General features: G+C 38.4%; 2 protein-coding genes and 1 pseudogene across 5 annotated transcripts; 2 read left to right on the top strand and 1 right to left on the bottom strand.

The window, feature by feature from the left end:
• The first annotated feature begins 1300 nt into the window (after nucleotides 1-1300).
• LOC103705632 (sec-independent protein translocase protein TATC, chloroplastic) lies at nucleotides 1301-6659 on the top strand. Of its 3 annotated transcripts, XR_603815.4 has the most exons (5): nucleotides 1359-1702; nucleotides 4032-4333; nucleotides 5031-5321; nucleotides 6033-6316; nucleotides 6395-6659. XR_603815.4 is itself a non-coding variant. In XM_008789433.3 (4 exons), exons 1-4 carry the CDS (start codon nucleotides 1459-1461, stop codon nucleotides 6240-6242), a joined length of 1044 nt encoding a protein of 347 aa, XP_008787655.1. In that variant the 5' UTR covers nucleotides 1301-1458; the 3' UTR covers nucleotides 6243-6659. The 3 variants fall into 3 exon arrangements, 2 of the variants coding, with proteins under 2 accessions (XP_008787655.1, XP_008787654.1); XM_008789433.3 differs by having other exon boundaries at nucleotides 1301-1702; nucleotides 4035-4333; nucleotides 6033-6659; XM_008789432.4 differs by having other exon boundaries at nucleotides 6033-6659.
• A 1509-nt stretch (nucleotides 6660-8168) lies between these two features.
• LOC113462615 lies at nucleotides 8169-10272 on the bottom strand (annotated as a pseudogene).
• Nucleotides 10273-11402: 1130 nt separating this feature from the next.
• On the top strand, nucleotides 11403-13171 carry LOC103705631 (50S ribosomal protein L7/L12-like). 2 transcript variants are annotated; one of them, XM_008789431.4, is made up of 2 exons: nucleotides 11403-12202; nucleotides 12625-12710. In XM_008789431.4, exon 1 carries the CDS (start codon nucleotides 11575-11577, stop codon nucleotides 12187-12189), a length of 615 nt encoding a protein of 204 aa, XP_008787653.1. In that variant the 5' UTR covers nucleotides 11403-11574; the 3' UTR covers nucleotides 12190-12202; nucleotides 12625-12710. The 2 variants fall into 2 exon arrangements, with proteins under 2 accessions (XP_008787653.1, XP_008787652.1); XM_008789430.4 differs by lacking the exon at nucleotides 12625-12710 and adding an exon at nucleotides 12727-13171 and having other exon boundaries at nucleotides 11407-12202.
• The last annotated feature ends 2899 nt before the right edge of the window (nucleotides 13172-16070 follow it).

A 16070-nucleotide genomic window follows, 5' to 3' on the forward strand; every position in this document is an offset into this window, starting at 1 on the left:
ACCGTCTCATCTTCTACACTCCCATGGCGGTGCCTGATCTAATGGCAAACTTGGCCTACTTAATAGTTGTTAAATTGCTCTTGCTGAAATTCTAACATCTTTGCCAACCATTTGAATAGGGTTGTGGTATGGAGTAAGATTTTCATGATGAAGTGATTTTATTATAATAAATCAGACCGCTTATTATTACACTAAAAGCAATTGCTATTAGTGTAGGCGCTATTCTAATACCTCAATCGTCCAGTGGCCCCTGTAGCGCGAAGCGCCTCGAGTCAACTTGACCGACACCCAGCTGGCCTCCGCCACGTGTGACCCACACACCAGAGACACCAGGCATCCATGCTGGCAGGCGGCAGAACTGACTCGGCCTTTTTGTTAGTAAAGGCGTTACTCTAATACCTCAACCGTCCAGAAGCCCTTGTAGCGTGAAACGCCTTGAGTCGACTCGATCGACACCCAGCCGACCTCCGCCACGTGTGACTCACACGCCAGAGACACCAGGCATTCACGCTGGTAGGTGGCAGGACTGACTCGGCCCTTCAGGCCTCCGCCAACAAATTATCAACCATTTATTATTATATATATTTTAAAACTATTCATTATTAGAATAAATGACAATTGTAATAACTATTATAATGTTATAGTGGAAAACTACTAATGATGTTGACAAAAAAAAAACAACTAATGATAGCAAAGGGACATCATTATTGTTCAAATCATCATTTAGTACAAAGATACAATTACAATAAAATAATTAAATTTTTTTTTAAATTTAAAAATTTTGAAGATATTATTTATAAACACAGATAATATTTAAACAAATAAATAGTGATCAAATAGTAGTCTTTAAATTTTTTTATTTTACAGAAAGATGAACAGTGCGACCGACTAGATGACCTCATATGCGGCCCACCACTCTGGAGAGTTCACCTGGAGCTATTATGCGTCAGTGCCTGAGTTCCTGTGTTATTTTTTTTTTCTTGATTTTGTTGGCCGTACCATGCCTGGCATGTGTGAGATACCATTGTATCCAATTTTTTTTAAAATTTAAATATTAATCTATCTATTTTACTATACAATATGTGCCCTCAAATGCATGTTCTTGGGGCTCAGCATATTTACAATTTTCTAGATGTAGTGGCTATCGACATATCTTCCATGGATCTTATACTAGACGCAAATCAAATGAATTCTAATATTTATTTTTTTAGTTTACTAAATTCAAATACTCTTTTTTTTTTTCTAAAAGAAGAAAACAAAAACACTAACGTCGAATGGGGCCAGGCGAGAAAGGGTGGGGAGGAGGGAGAGACAGAAGGGTGGGGGCGGGTTGGAGGCGAGAAGCCGTCATAATATCTAGCGCGAGCCATTTCTGGCTCACCTCCAAAACGAGAAAGAGTGGAGAAGAGAGAAAGAGAAGCCTGGTCCGCAGGAAGAGTGAGAGAGAAAGAGAGACAGATGGGAAGCGCGTCTCTGCTCTCCCATCCACAACTTAGCAGCTGCTTTCGCCGCCTCGATCCGGCCGGGCAGCACCGATACGCTGCCCCACGGATCAAAGCAGCGCCCTTCCGGAGCTCTCCCCGCAGGCATCGTCGGCTCCTCCGCTCCGCTCTCGAAGACGACGGCAGAGAGGGGCGGCAACAGGAACAGCAGCAGCAGCCGTCGTTGGGCGGGGTTGGGGCCGCCGTCGAGGAAAGACCCGGTAGGAATTTCTTCATCCTTTTCAACAGTTCTTTTGAAATTTTCTTTTGAGACTCCGAGTTTCGGATATTTTGTAACTTTAAAAAGTATAGATTTTTATCATTTTCGTAGATTCGAAGTTTTCAAATTTCAGAGGTTTTAGATTTTGGGGAAATATTTCCTTGGTGAATAGAAATTTTTATGACCGAAATAAGAAAATATCTACTCTGAATCTCCCACTCAAGATAGAATTTTCCAGTTTCATGTTCTGATGGATTTTCTTGAATTTTCACTTCACGAGCAAGCGACAACATCATGACCTGTTATTTTAAGAATCATGCAAAATCATACGAAATTACGAATTCCCTTACAGTAATGGCTTTGAAAGTTAATTTTTTGCATCTTCGACTCTAAATTAGTGATTTTTCTTAAGCGAGGTCTTGGATTTCATAGTTTTGTTTGTTGAAAGTTGTTCCTATGTTGATGAAATTGTGATGTTGTTGCAAATTTGAAGCCTGGCAGGGTAAAGAAGTAGAAAAGCGCATCATGATCTGATCCATTTTCATAATTCTTACAGCTACTAGATTTTTTAATATGAGAAGAGGGATGAGGAAGGGGTGAAGGTGTGGTAAACCATAACCTACCTTTGTGATTCTAACCTGAGTTTCAATGTTATTGGTTGATTCAGTTGTCTCTCTTATATGGGTTTGTCATACAGTTATAACATTGTGGGTTCGGTCCAGTATTATGTATTTCATGTGATCTACGAATATGTGAAATTTTTGTTATGTAAAGGGGGTGAATAAGATTGAGATTTTAGAGGTAATGGCTTAGAATTGTTGCACAAACCTGAGGACTGTTGCACAAATGGTTCCTAAAAAGTAGGTTTTATATTTCATTTTCCAAAACAAGTGTTGAGAATGGTTGATATGCTTCCCTGCTTCCTTCTCTCTGTGAAAAGGTTGAAGATTCTTTAATTGGTGAATTTGGTGGAAGGAATCTCATGGTGACACTATATCCAAAGAAATTAATGAATGAACATATTGTTGGATATACTTTGATTTTTAATGAATAAATATACGTAAAGAACCTTTCTTTTCAGGGAATCATGCAAGTCTCTTTAATAAAACAAAGTCAAAGGAAACTTAAGTACTGCAGTTACAGCTTTGGCTTGAGGAAAGGGACTAAGGGATCTTTAACGCATAGAATTAAGAAAGAAGTGCTATTATGCTAGAGTTACACATGACACTAGTGTTATCACTTGCTGATGTAGTTATAATTTAAATGGGGCATTGGTTAAGGTCTTGTTACTTTTCACTAAAATTTTAAGTTAGCATTTTAATGCATATGATTTGTTAACTACAGACAATGTTTTTTTTCTTTAAAAGCCAAACTATTGATAGTGCTATTTTTCTTCTAACATGTTAATCCCATAGAGATTTGGTGCTGAATTTGCAAAGGGTATAGCTTGAGGCAATGCCTCAAAATATGGATGACTTTATGGACAATATAACAAGGAAATGCTTGATATTTCCATAAAAAGAGAGCCAATGCTTTTCATTTCTTTTACTCGTACAGATTTTTTGGAAATTTTTTTGGAAAATAAGCTGGTTTTGTGTTTGTACTTTGATGATAGACCCATCTTTATATGATGTTGAAATTACAAAACTTGATTAGAATGGAAAAAAGGCATTTATTATTGGACCTATCATCAATGTGCTTTAACACTTTAAAGCATTCCTCTGCTTCTACATATAGTTCTGTATTGGTTGATATACGTGGATACCAAAGATAACCCAGTAATAAGGTGATCTCCAAATATAACGATCGCTTATCATATAGCTGAAGATTAGTATATGTAATGTGAAACTTCATGCAAATAATTTTTCAATCGCTATATCTTTACATATGTCTATTATTTATGTTCATTTCCTTTATTTTGCCATTCCATGGAAATGGATGTCCAGTTTAGTTATGTCTGTAAGTACTCTGACTCATACATAACTATTCTTGTCATTCGCTACTCTGACTCATACTTGACAATGTAGTTCTCAACATCGGCAATCAGTCATCCAATACTTTCTCTGTGATCAGCAGCTATTGTAAGTTGAGTCCCGCCATGCATTGGCAGCTTTATAAATCTATAACTGTAACTGATAATTTCCTATTTATACATCTAATTTGCCTTGAAATATCAGATGCTTTCACCTGGTACTAGATCAATATTTTCTAAATCTTGCTAAGTAACCCCAAGCATTGGAACCAAAATCATTTCTTTTAAGATGCAACATGGAATGGAATACATAACTTTATATCCATGACCTAAATTCAATTAATAATTTTTGTTGTAGCAGAGAACTTCCAAGAAGACTCCGCAGAAAGCATCAAGCAAGATAATGGGCAAAGCCCTGTCTATAGTTTTCTTTATCCTAGCAAAGAGCTTCTCCCTGATGATAAAGAGATGAGCATTTCTGACCATTTAGAGGAGCTTCGCCAGAGAATATTTGTCTCTGTTTTGGCTATAGGAGCCGCTATCTTAGGTTGCTTTGCTTTTTCAAAGGATTTAATATTGCTCCTTGAAGCCCCTGTAAGTGCTCAGGGAGTTCGCTTTCTGCAACTATCTCCTGGGGAGTTTTTCTTTACAACTCTGAAGGTAAACTTTCAAAAATGTTGTTGTTGTCTTTACTTACTATTTGTCTTTATTAGAGGTGTTCTACATAATTACTGCTATGACATACTTTTTGCTTGTCTTGCAATTACACCATTTTTTTTTGAAGCTGATTCTCCTCTTCAGATGTATTTGTTTATTACAATTTAGTAAATCCTATGCTAATTGATTCCATCACGTCTTTGTGGCACTGGATGTCTGAATAGCCTTTTCTAATGTCTCTTTCTCATTAATAATGGCTGAGATTTATTGAACATTGGGCTATTTTTACTCTCTCTTATATAACAAACTTCAGTGAGATTAGAAAATGTCCAAAGATGTATACCTTCGATCATGTATAATTAAAAACTAATTGGATTTACTATGAAGTAAAGGCTGTCTTCACTCACGGTACTTCTAATATTGGTTTAAATCTGGCGACATGCAGAAGAAGTGATTCTGCTTATTATGACAGAAATGTTTCTGTTCTCTCTCTCTCTCTCAACAAACTTCTGTGAGATTAGAAAAGGTCCAAAGTTATATTCCTTTGATCATGCATAATTAAAAACTAATTGAATTTACCATGAAGTAAAGGGCTTTCTTCACTCGTGGTACTTCTGATATTTGTTTAAATCTGTCCACATGCAGCATTTTAAAGAAGTGATTCTGCTCATTATGACAGAAATATTTCATTGTTAAGCAGGTATCTGGTTACTGTGGGCTGCTTCTGGGGAGTCCTGTCATCCTCTATGAGATCATAGCATTTGTTCTTCCTGGTTTAACAAGGGATGAGAGAAGGTTCCTAGGCCCTATTGTCCTGGGCTCTTCGGTGCTTTTTTATGCTGGCATTGCTTTCTCCTATTCAATTCTAACTCCCGCAGCCTTAAATTTCTTTGTCAACTATGCGGAAGGGGCAGTGGAATCATTATGGTCTATTGATCAATACTTTGAGTTTGTCCTCGTGCTTATGTTCAGCACAGGACTATCCTTTCAGGTACTGGCGAATATTTCCATACATTTATATTAAATTATGATATTGCATATTACTTTAGAGATCCCTCTCGTCAAACCACATTATGCCCTAAGTAATTCATCTTAGGAATGAAAGGCTATGTGTTTGGGTGGAGTTGTCTCTTAATGGCAGATTAAGTGGAGATTAGAAACAAGAATTTCTCGAGTTTTCTGTTGTCATAGAATTCTCTCTCCTCTCTCTCTCTCTCTCTGTGTGTTTCTGTCTTTTAACGGCTTGTAGCGTATGCTAAATAGTTAGAAGTCGTCAATTTTTTTGTAGCCCATCTCATTCCCTCATATATAACTATACAGCATACAGAAAAAAATTATACAAATCACTCCTGGTACTTGTAATATATGTATTCCATTTTTTTCATTAGTTCATTGGCCACCCTTCTGTCTTATCTCATGCATTGTTCTTCCGGCACATCTAAACATCATCATTGCTTCTACTGAAAGACTAAGAGTAATTTAACAGTTCATATGTGACCTTCTCAGCAGATATAGGGATTGAATAATAGCCCAAAACTGCTGCTATTTGATTCTTTCTGGTAAATGAGTTTGCACATCTATAAATCTATGAGAGATGTTAGTTGGGCAAGGGTTGTTGCAGTTAAGAGACCGTATTCAGGGTCAAGCAAGCTGAAACTTATTGCTAACTTATTGCACATGCTTTTTAATTTTTGATTTGTAGGTTCCGGTTATACAGCTCTTGTTGGGACAAGTTGGTTTGGTGTCTGGGGACCAAATGCTCTCCATCTGGAGATACGTTGTGGTTGGTGCTGTTGTTGCTGCTGCTGTGCTTACACCATCAACCGATCCCTTGACCCAAATACTGTTGGCAGGGCCACTGTTAGGGCTCTACTTAGGTGGTGCCTGGATGGTGAAGCTAATTGGCCGTTAACTGCTTCACCTAATGCATAATTTGCATTCGAATGGGTCTACAAAAAGCCATGATGTATCATTGGCACACAAGAGGTAAATGTCATTTACATTTAATATTCTCTCTGTTTTTGAATTATGACCACTCCCAATGTAGTATAGTTTTATATACAGGTGGATGGGAGGCCATGTACTTCTGTTATTCTTTCATGGGCCACGACATTTTTTGTTTGCTATATTTAATTACATATTTGTACATCAGCTGGCAAGAAATTTATCCAGTTAAAGCAGATGTTGGTGCATTCTGATTCCTGAGGTGTACCACCTCTGGAATTCTCTTTTTTGTTTTTTTCACTTCACCTCATGAAGCAAACAGAGTGAGAACAGAAACCAATGCGATAGCATTTTTTTCTAAGCAAGACAACGTGATATTTTTTAACTCTTTGATTCCGTTATTCCACCCAAAAAAGGAGGCAGTTTGACTGTTTCTGGCTTGTCATTTGGCATTTGACTATTCTTAAGCAGAAGTAATCCTGGAAAATTACTCCAGATATTCAAGACTTAGTTTTGCTACTAAAACCCTGAGACTGAGGTAGTTTTTGGAAGCCATTTCCTTGTCATGATTATTAGAGTGTTTCAAAAAGATCTTGTGCTCCATTTAGTTATGAAACAGTGGTGTTTTGGCTCATCCATCTGTAACTTCTGCTTTGGTAATGAACATAACTACCAAAAGCATAGTTATCGTCTCTCTTTGTGATGCATAGATAAAAACACAACCTAGCTCAGAATTGGGGCCTTGCAGAAAATAGTTGGCGGGAGGAAAACTGGTGTAGGAAATGATGGTCTGGAAAGATCTTAATGTGGAAATCTGGAATTATTATCATGAAGAAGGCAAAAGTATCATGCATGTATGTGTAAAATGAATCCTGTCCCCTATAGAATTCTTTTAGAAACGGGGAAAAACACAGACATGAACCTGTAATCAGCTCGGCTCAGTTTCACCCCTAGTCTGATGCTGGAAATTTTAAGGACACAGCTGTGCGATTCATTACTTTATCTAAGTTTGATAAACACAAACTAATGTAAGAGGTATACATAGGGATATGTATGTATATGTATATATATACATAATCTCATTGTTTACAAGAAGAGGAAAGAAACAGAAGGTACAATATGCCAACTCATAAATGTTACTGCTCTCGTTAGTTTTTTGGCGTTAGATAAAACCCATCACAATCAGTGAACTGGAGAACTTCTCGCAGAATCGGATATGGTTAATTGAAGTAAATGGTAGTATATCTGTAGGATTGTGTAAATCTCTTGCATTAGGATGCTGATTGATGGTAAGTTTTAATGGCTGGCAGGCTCTGAATATTGGGTAGATGCACATAATGAAAGTGATGAGATTGTTTACATTTAATACTGTTTGTATGCATAATCTTGATGCTCTTGTAAGAAGTACATATTAGGAATTATAGCATTTTACTTCTTGAATATGGGTTGTCATTCATGTAACCTGTTACATGGGTTTTAGCCATTCAGATTGCACATGGTAAATCAACAATGGGCTTGCATCAAACAACGACAGGGAAGGAAAAGGAAAAGTAATGTTCATGGTCATGTAACTGGTCTTTGGTAAATCAGCTTATAAAAATTTGAAAAATCAAATACACAACATTTTTCTCTCCTTTTATATTAATTTCAGCCAACAATCACAAGAAAAATTTGTACATATATCTCCAATATGATCCGTTAGAGAGTGTTGCTGTCATAACAAATGTTGCTTATCTTTTTTTCTTTCTAAAACTGAAATAATTTTTTTAAAAAAGAAAGCTGCTTTTCATCGTGGCCTCTTCATGATCATGGGACCATTTAAGAATCAACCTAATGTGATCAAATTAGAATGCATTAAATTCCCACTCTCTTTGAATCTTTTCTTAAGTTCACTTCTCTGCAGGAATTTCCTCAACAAACGGCCCTCAACTACTGAACTATCATGGCTCCCACAGTTAGGCTAAAAGAAACAGTTCAGATAGTACACAAAATATCCCTGACATCCTACATGGTAAGCCTACCCATTTCAGAGACCACATCATCACCCAATCTACTCTCCAGTTTCCCCAAGGAATTCTCCAGTCCTTCAAAGGCCTGAAACACATCTCATCGACCCCATGTTGCATCTTTTTAGAACTCATCTTCATCTGAGAGATCTCTTGCGGTGGGTAAACAGAAGCTCCAAGCTCATTAACCTGTGCTCCCATCTCTTGGCAGTAGCTCAGCAATCTCTCCAATGAATCAATGCAATCCTCAGTGCTACGCTCACGATTTGAACTGTCGAGCGAGTGAAAGCTAAGAAAGATTATCTCTCTAATGACAGTAAGTGTATCAGACACCACACTAATGGTTAACTGAGCGATGCCCTTCTCCTCATCCTTAATCAAACCACCCTCTTCATCAGTCTTGTATCTTCTCAGCAGCTTCATTGGAAGTTCCATCTGCCGAATCATCAGCAGCAGACTTAAGTTCTCTCATCTCCTGATGGACATCCTTAATGAAGATTGCAGCATCTGTCATGCCCCACACTATGGCAGGGAAGTTTGTGGTGGGGGTCTTCTTGAGGGCATCACATGCTTCCCAAACTAAGCCTGATAGCTTGGGGATCGATAGTCTTTCTTTGGAACTGCCAGAGCCTGCACAAAATCCATCAACAAGATTAGACTGTTTTATTTTCAACCTAAGAGCTACTATGTGCCTAAACATAACGTAAAGCTTTCCATCTTACAAATGGAGAAGACATCATTTGAAGCAAATACGAACAGGAGTTGACCAAGAAACAGAAAAGTAATCTTAAGCATGCGATTATTTGGACAAGTTATTCTCTGGTTCAATTCACAATTCACAGTTTTTAAGACCCAAGACTTTGGACTTATTTCTTCAATCAGTATAATTTGTTTATCCCAATTTCTGCCTTGTCTGTTGATAGCGGCGAAAGCAAGATATATCAAATCTAATACTCTGGGCATATCAATTCCTTTCTGTCTTGTGATTGTATGTGCTGAGATCACCTTACAAACTTTAAGGTCTGGGGTTATTAAATTGATGAAATATGACGAACCCTAGCGATCTGTATTTTGGTCAGTAACATATTACTAAGAAATATACAGATTAAAAATGCTAATCCATTTTTCTAATGGGTTCATGGAGTGGTCAAATTCAACTGAACAAGAGCTACAGTAATTAGGCATCTTCTTTTGCTATGCAATGACATGTCTAAATGGGTGTGGAATTATTTAAACAATTAGTTGGTAGAGCCATACATACATCAGACCCTTTGTTCTATCTTCTTTCCTTACTCTTCCCTTCTCTCCTCTAATCTGCTTTCTGTGATGTTTACCATGTACATTTACCCACATGATGCACATAATGCATGCATAGGAACACATACACATGCATAAGCATTTGTTTCAATACCATTTTTTCATCACAATGGAGTATAAAAAAAGCAAACAGGAGGAGAAGCCATGCATCACAATAGTAATTGGAAAGATGCCCTCAGAAGCACAAACAACAAAACAGACCGAAACACATAAATTCTGATTCAGTAAGGCACCATTAAAGGAATGAAAGAATAAAATTGAAGAATGGAAGGGAACATGGTAACAAGAGAAAAGGGAGAGAACCAAAAACATTGCACTTTGAGTTTTAGATGCCAGCCCTTTCTATCTTCAAGCAGCCAGCTTTTCAGCTTCTACAAGCAATAGGTTTTACCCTTTAAACATATGACCAAAAAAATTTAACCTAGTTGGCATGTAATAAAAACTTCAACAAAAGATTCAAGAACAGGAATTTGCAAAGCATCTCTAGTTTATATTTGTTTATATTCAATCTTATTAAGGAGTGAGTTCGTGTACATTATCAGAATAGCAGGCTCATGTTAGCTGTAGAAGAGCTAAGTGGCCTGTTGGATTTCCACAAGCCCGATGGCTGCTACCTCGGAAAAAGGATAAATATAGCGTTTCAAGCTTAAATTTGAGGCGTTTCCCATGGTTGCTTGTTTAGGGATCTCGTTGGCGAGTTTGGTGACCTGGGACCATTCCACCTCGTCGAGAGACGAAGCTGCTGACTTGTCGAAGTAAAGGTAAGTCAAAGGAAGAATTGGAGGAAGAAGATCTAAGAGGAGAGCGGAGAAAGTGACGAAGACTCCGCCTAATCTTTCTCAAAAAAGAAAGATTAAAAAAGAAGAAAAGGAGGAGAACGGAGATGGCTAAACCTAATTTAACCGCGCATTGTGCTAATTGCAGACTACTAGATTGAGGATTTATAAATTTGTTTCATTATTTGGATCATTTTTGTGGAAACAAATTCATTGAGAACTAGTTAGTAATTTAGACGTATGATTTATTAACAAAATTTTCATGACTTTTGAAAGCAAAGCCTGTTGATTATTACGATTGCCTTCACAAGCAAAGGCAACTTTCAAGTCGGCAGGTGGTACTATTCTGACAACCCGACCTCACTCAAGAGTTAAGAATGGATACTCGAAAGGCTATCAATCAAAGGAAAGAAAGAGGATTTTCCTCGGAAAACTCTCCTCTCGGCTAGTAACTCCTCGATCTTGAACTCATACGGTCCATCATCCTTGAAACTATCATATGTGCCTCTGTCCTTGAAAGCAATCTTTTTTTAGAAAGCGGAAGAGGTCAGGAACCCCCTATTCGTCTCTCTCAAGCCATTTTTAAAGTCAGCCGATCAGTCTTTAGTTAAGTAAGTTAGCCGTTTGGAATCCAATGGAGATCTTAATAATACAACCTGTCCCATATGCGAAGCAAATCTTGAACACCGTCAATATAAGATTTGATATTTAATCATATAAACCCCTTTGATGTTTTAGCATGTTTTAATGGTAAGAAATTCCATTTGAGTTCTTGTCATATTTTGACATATACACCCATAATTTGACAGAAATAAGTATTTGATGTTTTTGCATGTGTTGGAGTTGTTTTGATATTCCATAATTTTTTTTCAAAAAACATATCCCATAAATGACCAGGCATGCAAATTTATGTTCAAAATAATCATGAGATATTTCACAACCTTACTTTACATTGTTTGGGCCAAATCCACAGACATATTTTACGTGTGCATATGTTAGCCCAAATCCAGCCCATGTACTTACATCATCGTAGTGGGCCTAGTGGCTTGGGATGAAAAAATTGGAACCTGAACTTCCCAAGTCCAAGCCACTAGCCCGCAGACTTTGCCAGTAAAGGAGCACCGGAAATGGCCGGTTCACCGTCTCTTCTTCCCTCTCCTAGGCCCTAACCCTAATTCCCTGCTCTCCTTCTCTGGAGAAGATGAGCTCTCTCCTTAGATGTGGCCACCGTCTCCTCTCCTCAAAACGCTCGAGATCGATCCCTATCCTCCGACGCTTCTCCCTCCCGGCGAAAGAGGACGCCGACGATGGAGGGGAGTCGGAGGTGTTCGACCAGCGGAAGCTCCCCGCCGACTACGACCCCTCCACCTTCGACCCGGCGACCGCGCGGAGCCCACCTTCTGACCGTGTCTGGCGCCTGGTCGACGAGGTCTCCGCCCTCACCCTCGCCGAGGTCGCAGAGCTCTCCTCCATCCTAGTGCGGAAGATGGGCCTGAAGAACCCGCCGGTCATCGGCGTCATGAACGCCGGGGGCGGCGGGGCCGGGACCGCCGCTGCCGGGGCGGCGGGGGCGCCGGGGACGGAGGAGAAGAAGCAAGAGAAGACGGTGTTCGAGCTGAGGCTGGACTCGTTCGACGCGGCCGCTAAGATCAAGGTGATCAAGGAGGTGAGAGGGTTTACGGATTTGGGGCTGAAGGAGGCGAAGGACTTGGTGGAGAAGACGCCGACCATTATCAAGAGAGGCGTCTCGAAGGAGGAGGGGGAGCAGATCATTGAGAAGTTGAAGGCTGTTGGAGCAAAGGTTGTTATGGAGTGATGAAGAAATAGAGGTATTCTTGTTATAATTTCTATAATTTGTTCACTATGTTTTAATCCTCATGGATGTAGATACAAATTGGATCAAAAGTTTGGATTTTTGCACCATTTTATCTTGTTGAATTATGGGAGCTTGTGAAAAAGGTAGGCTTTGGGCGCAAAGAAGATGAAGAAGGCACGAGAAGATCTCTGCTATATGTTTCTTGCGCCTATGTTTGGACGCCAAGATGTTGGTGGGTTGACAAAACATTTTGTAGGGGGATGCTTATATTATTCTTCAATCTTTTGCATTCAGGAGATCAGTTCTTGGCTCGGTTATGACTGTGCTCTCACAACTGTCTCATTGATGATATAATTCTCATTTATTTAGCAAAAAGTAAATAAATCGAGAAGTTGCTTATTGATCAAACTTTTCACATATTACTTTGATTCACAGGCTTAAGGCACACTTTAGAATAAATCCTGATGCTGTCATGTGCATGCGTTGTTCTTTAGTTTTGCTCTATACTTCAGTGACACGAGAGAAAAATTGCTGCAGTATGCGGGCAGCTGGGATATTGCCTAGTGCCTGGGTGGTATACTAGAAGGAGCTAGAAGAGGATGGGAAAGGAAAGGAGGGCGGAGCGGACATGAGAGAGGAGAGGAGGTGGGGGAGAAGGATGGAGGAGGAGAGGAGGCTGGTTGCTGCATAATGATTGAATGGCATTTTCTGCTGGATCAGCATATAGTTCAGGCCACTCATGCAGGCCTCCTAGGCCTTTGTGAGCACCTAGGCAATGTTAAGAAGCCACATCAACAGCTTTAGAGCAATGATATAACTTATGTATTGTCTTATGAATTGTTCACAACTTGGAGTTCCATTTCCTAAAGTTCATCCTGTTTGCATAGTCCTAAGGTATTAGAATTAAGTGCTTGATCTTTGTGTTGTTAACACTTGCTTGTTATTGCTTGCTAAAGTTCACCAAATGCCTCATTCAAATCAAGTCTGTGATTGATTAGTATACCTTCTGCCAGTAGCATGTTTCATGATTCAACAACAGGCAAACTCAGAGGTTTGTGACATGACACTTTTTTTAGTAATCAATATGTTATCCAGATAGCCTTTGTTGGTTAACAATTTAAATTAGGCAGATGTTTTTTTTTATTAGCAAAGAATTTCAATTGCTTCCCATTTATGAATGTTGCGAGGACTTGCTCTTTCACTTTTGTAATGAGCTGACAGAAAGAGTTTATTATGGGAAAATAAATGTTTTTATTATCATAGTATAACTACAACTGATATGTCTCATCCCATTTGTTTGGAGTTTTGCTATATCAATCATGTTTCAGTAATCACTGTGATTCATGTACTGCTCTGCATATTGTGAGGATCCTCTTATACTAGATTACATCCAAGAGTTGGTGTCTAGACTTGACCCAAATTGTCCAAAAACGTCAAATGCAATGAATTGCACCCACTAGCAATAGCATAAGAGCAAAAGGTGGAAAACTGAAAGAGGATAAGAGGGGGAATCCCCTCTCTAGTGCCTGCTTTGTTTCCACTTAGCATGAAGGCATTGGAAATCCCCTTGGCCATTCACCATGTAGTGTTTTTGTCCCGCTCCAACGAATCAAACAGTATAGCTGGCCTTTTAAAAGTCTAGTAAATTCTTCGAGAGTCTTATCATTATACAGTAGCACAACACTTAAAGAACTTCGCCTGCTTGTTATAGTTCTGATGGAGATACTTCTGGTTCGCATTATCATGGTATAAATTTGTTAGAAGATTATATCACATCTGGCACAGCTCATTAAGTGCTGCAAAATATCATCCCTCAGGCAGTTTTTTGTTTGGTAGGAATTCCTTGAGCAGTTAATTTGGAACATCTTTTTTGAGACTCGCCCACTCTATCTTGCAACTTCGTTGATCGTCAGTGAGATAAGCAACTTGAGGTTTAAAGAGTTGAAGGTCATTAATAATTGTAAAATTACTCGAGTATCTCAAAGGAAGATAGGAGCAGGTAGCTGCAAGAGTGTTCTGGGATCTAAGCTGTCTTATGTTGGTCCAAGGAATAGAGCTGATTCAACAGAATCTTACTCATGAGTATTGTGGAGGGACTAATGCAAGGGACCCGTCATTTCATGTTGTGTTTGAAAAATAATTATACATATAACCTGAATAAGTTAGACATTGAATTTATATTGATAACCCTATTATATTAATGTATGTATATAACTAATGACAAAATGTTCAAAATTGTTAACGGATGAGGCATATTGTTGAATGATCAAGGTGTATAATACACATACACGCTATTGTCACATGTCAGGTTATTCTACATGAGGCACTATTTTGCCAAATAATGTATCATTTCATGTATGCACTTCTCCACCTTTTGTTTGAATGACATGGTAATGATGGGAGGAATTGTTAACTCCTGAGCCCTGTGACAACTTCATTGACCTATATTATGATATGCTCAGTTTAATCTAGTCACAACCATTGCTTTTAACATTTTTCCATCGTTGTATGCTCATTTGGTTTTTCCCACTGAGCGGTTCATTGATATCTGAAGATTGCTCATTCTGCAGCCACTGGAATTTAAACATGCTAAAGGCATTTGAAATTGTAAAATAGTTACCAAAATATCTTTCCAGTATTTGCGGCTCAAACTTGCTTCAACAATTAGCAGACATGAGTATTATCTCTGTGGCTGCCTTGGCTCTACCTTATCACTGATGAGTTCACAGCCTGGCTATGCAATCTTGAGTTTAATGAATTCCCTCTTCATATACTTCCATGATCCTTTTTTTTGGGTTTACTTGACTGTTGTAAATCCTCACCTAACTTTTAAGACCATTTCTGTACGCGATTGACACCATTTTTTTTTAAAAAAAAAGATGTTGCCTCTTACATAGATGGAGTTATAATGTGAATCAGCGGCAGAAAATGTTATCATAAATTTCATGTCTTTTTCTTTAATTACATGTTGAATCTACTGAAGCATAACCCACACTTATTAAAAAGGAAAAAAATAATAAAACAAGTTGCTTAATGTTTGAGTTGTTGATCGTGTATGCAGTGTATATTGTAGCCTGTCTTGCTTTACATTGACATATTGATTTTGGTCGTGCTTTGAGGTCTGTTCTGGTATTACAATTGTTGATGCAGCTAAGTTCCTAACAAATCAGCAATTGTTTGACACTTGGCCTCTGGGTATATCCTCTAAAAGTTGCAAATAATGTCTCCATGAAATCTCGGCCAAATATTTGCATTCATAGAACTGGCATTGGTTTCAGTATATTGAGCTAGTGTTGATAGCTTATTGTATCGCTGTGTTTAAGAGTGAGTGGTTGCATGAATGAGTTATAGATGCACTTGTTGTTAATGTTGAACTGTCTATATTTTATAGGATATCTCATGGCATCTTTCCTACTGCGAAGCTCTCTTATAGTTAGTGATTGCTTTGCATTTTATCTTTATTGGTCACCTCTGAAGTGTCTTTCCTTAAGTATAGTTCAATTGACAAATCAGGCCAAGGATGAATATCATCAACACATAGTGATAACCATATAACTAGCTGTGGTCATGTCTAGGCAGTTAAACTACTGAAATTTGTATTGAATATTAACCGGTAAAGCTGATTGAAATTTTTCGGAGTGAGCCTTCTGCCAAATGAATGTTTTTATTGTTTGGGTAAGTTCTTCATCCTGGTTACGTTCATTACTCTCTTTTTCCTCATCTTACATCAGTTATTTCAGTTCATCCAATGTGCCTACTCGTATGACTAGATATATGCTATGTTCATAGCGAGAGTTTCTACGGCATCTGTTACTTTTCTAGAGAACTAGATAGCTTCTTGTCAACTAGCATGAAGGTGATGTTATTAGTGAATATGAAAA

Source organism: Phoenix dactylifera, chromosome 4, assembly GCF_009389715.1.
Source record: "Phoenix dactylifera cultivar Barhee BC4 chromosome 4, palm_55x_up_171113_PBpolish2nd_filt_p, whole genome shotgun sequence".
NCBI classification, from domain to species: domain Eukaryota; kingdom Viridiplantae; phylum Streptophyta; class Magnoliopsida; order Arecales; family Arecaceae; genus Phoenix; species Phoenix dactylifera.

Bases quoted from the DNA above. Each gene is read 5' to 3' on its own strand.
- LOC103705632 (XM_008789432.4), top strand. From the start codon at position 1,459: ATGGGAAGCGCGTCTCTGCTCTCCCATCCACAACTTAGCAGCTGCTTT. The intron at 1,703-4,031 runs GTAGGAATTTCT...TTTTTGTTGTAG, and splicing joins CGCCGTCGAGGAAAGACCCG to CAGAGAACTTCCAAGAAGAC. The intron at 5,322-6,032 runs GTACTGGCGAAT...TTTGATTTGTAG, and splicing joins GCACAGGACTATCCTTTCAG to GTTCCGGTTATACAGCTCTT.
- LOC103705631 (XM_008789431.4), top strand. From the start codon at position 11,575: ATGAGCTCTCTCCTTAGATGTGGCCACCGTCTCCTCTCCTCAAAACGC.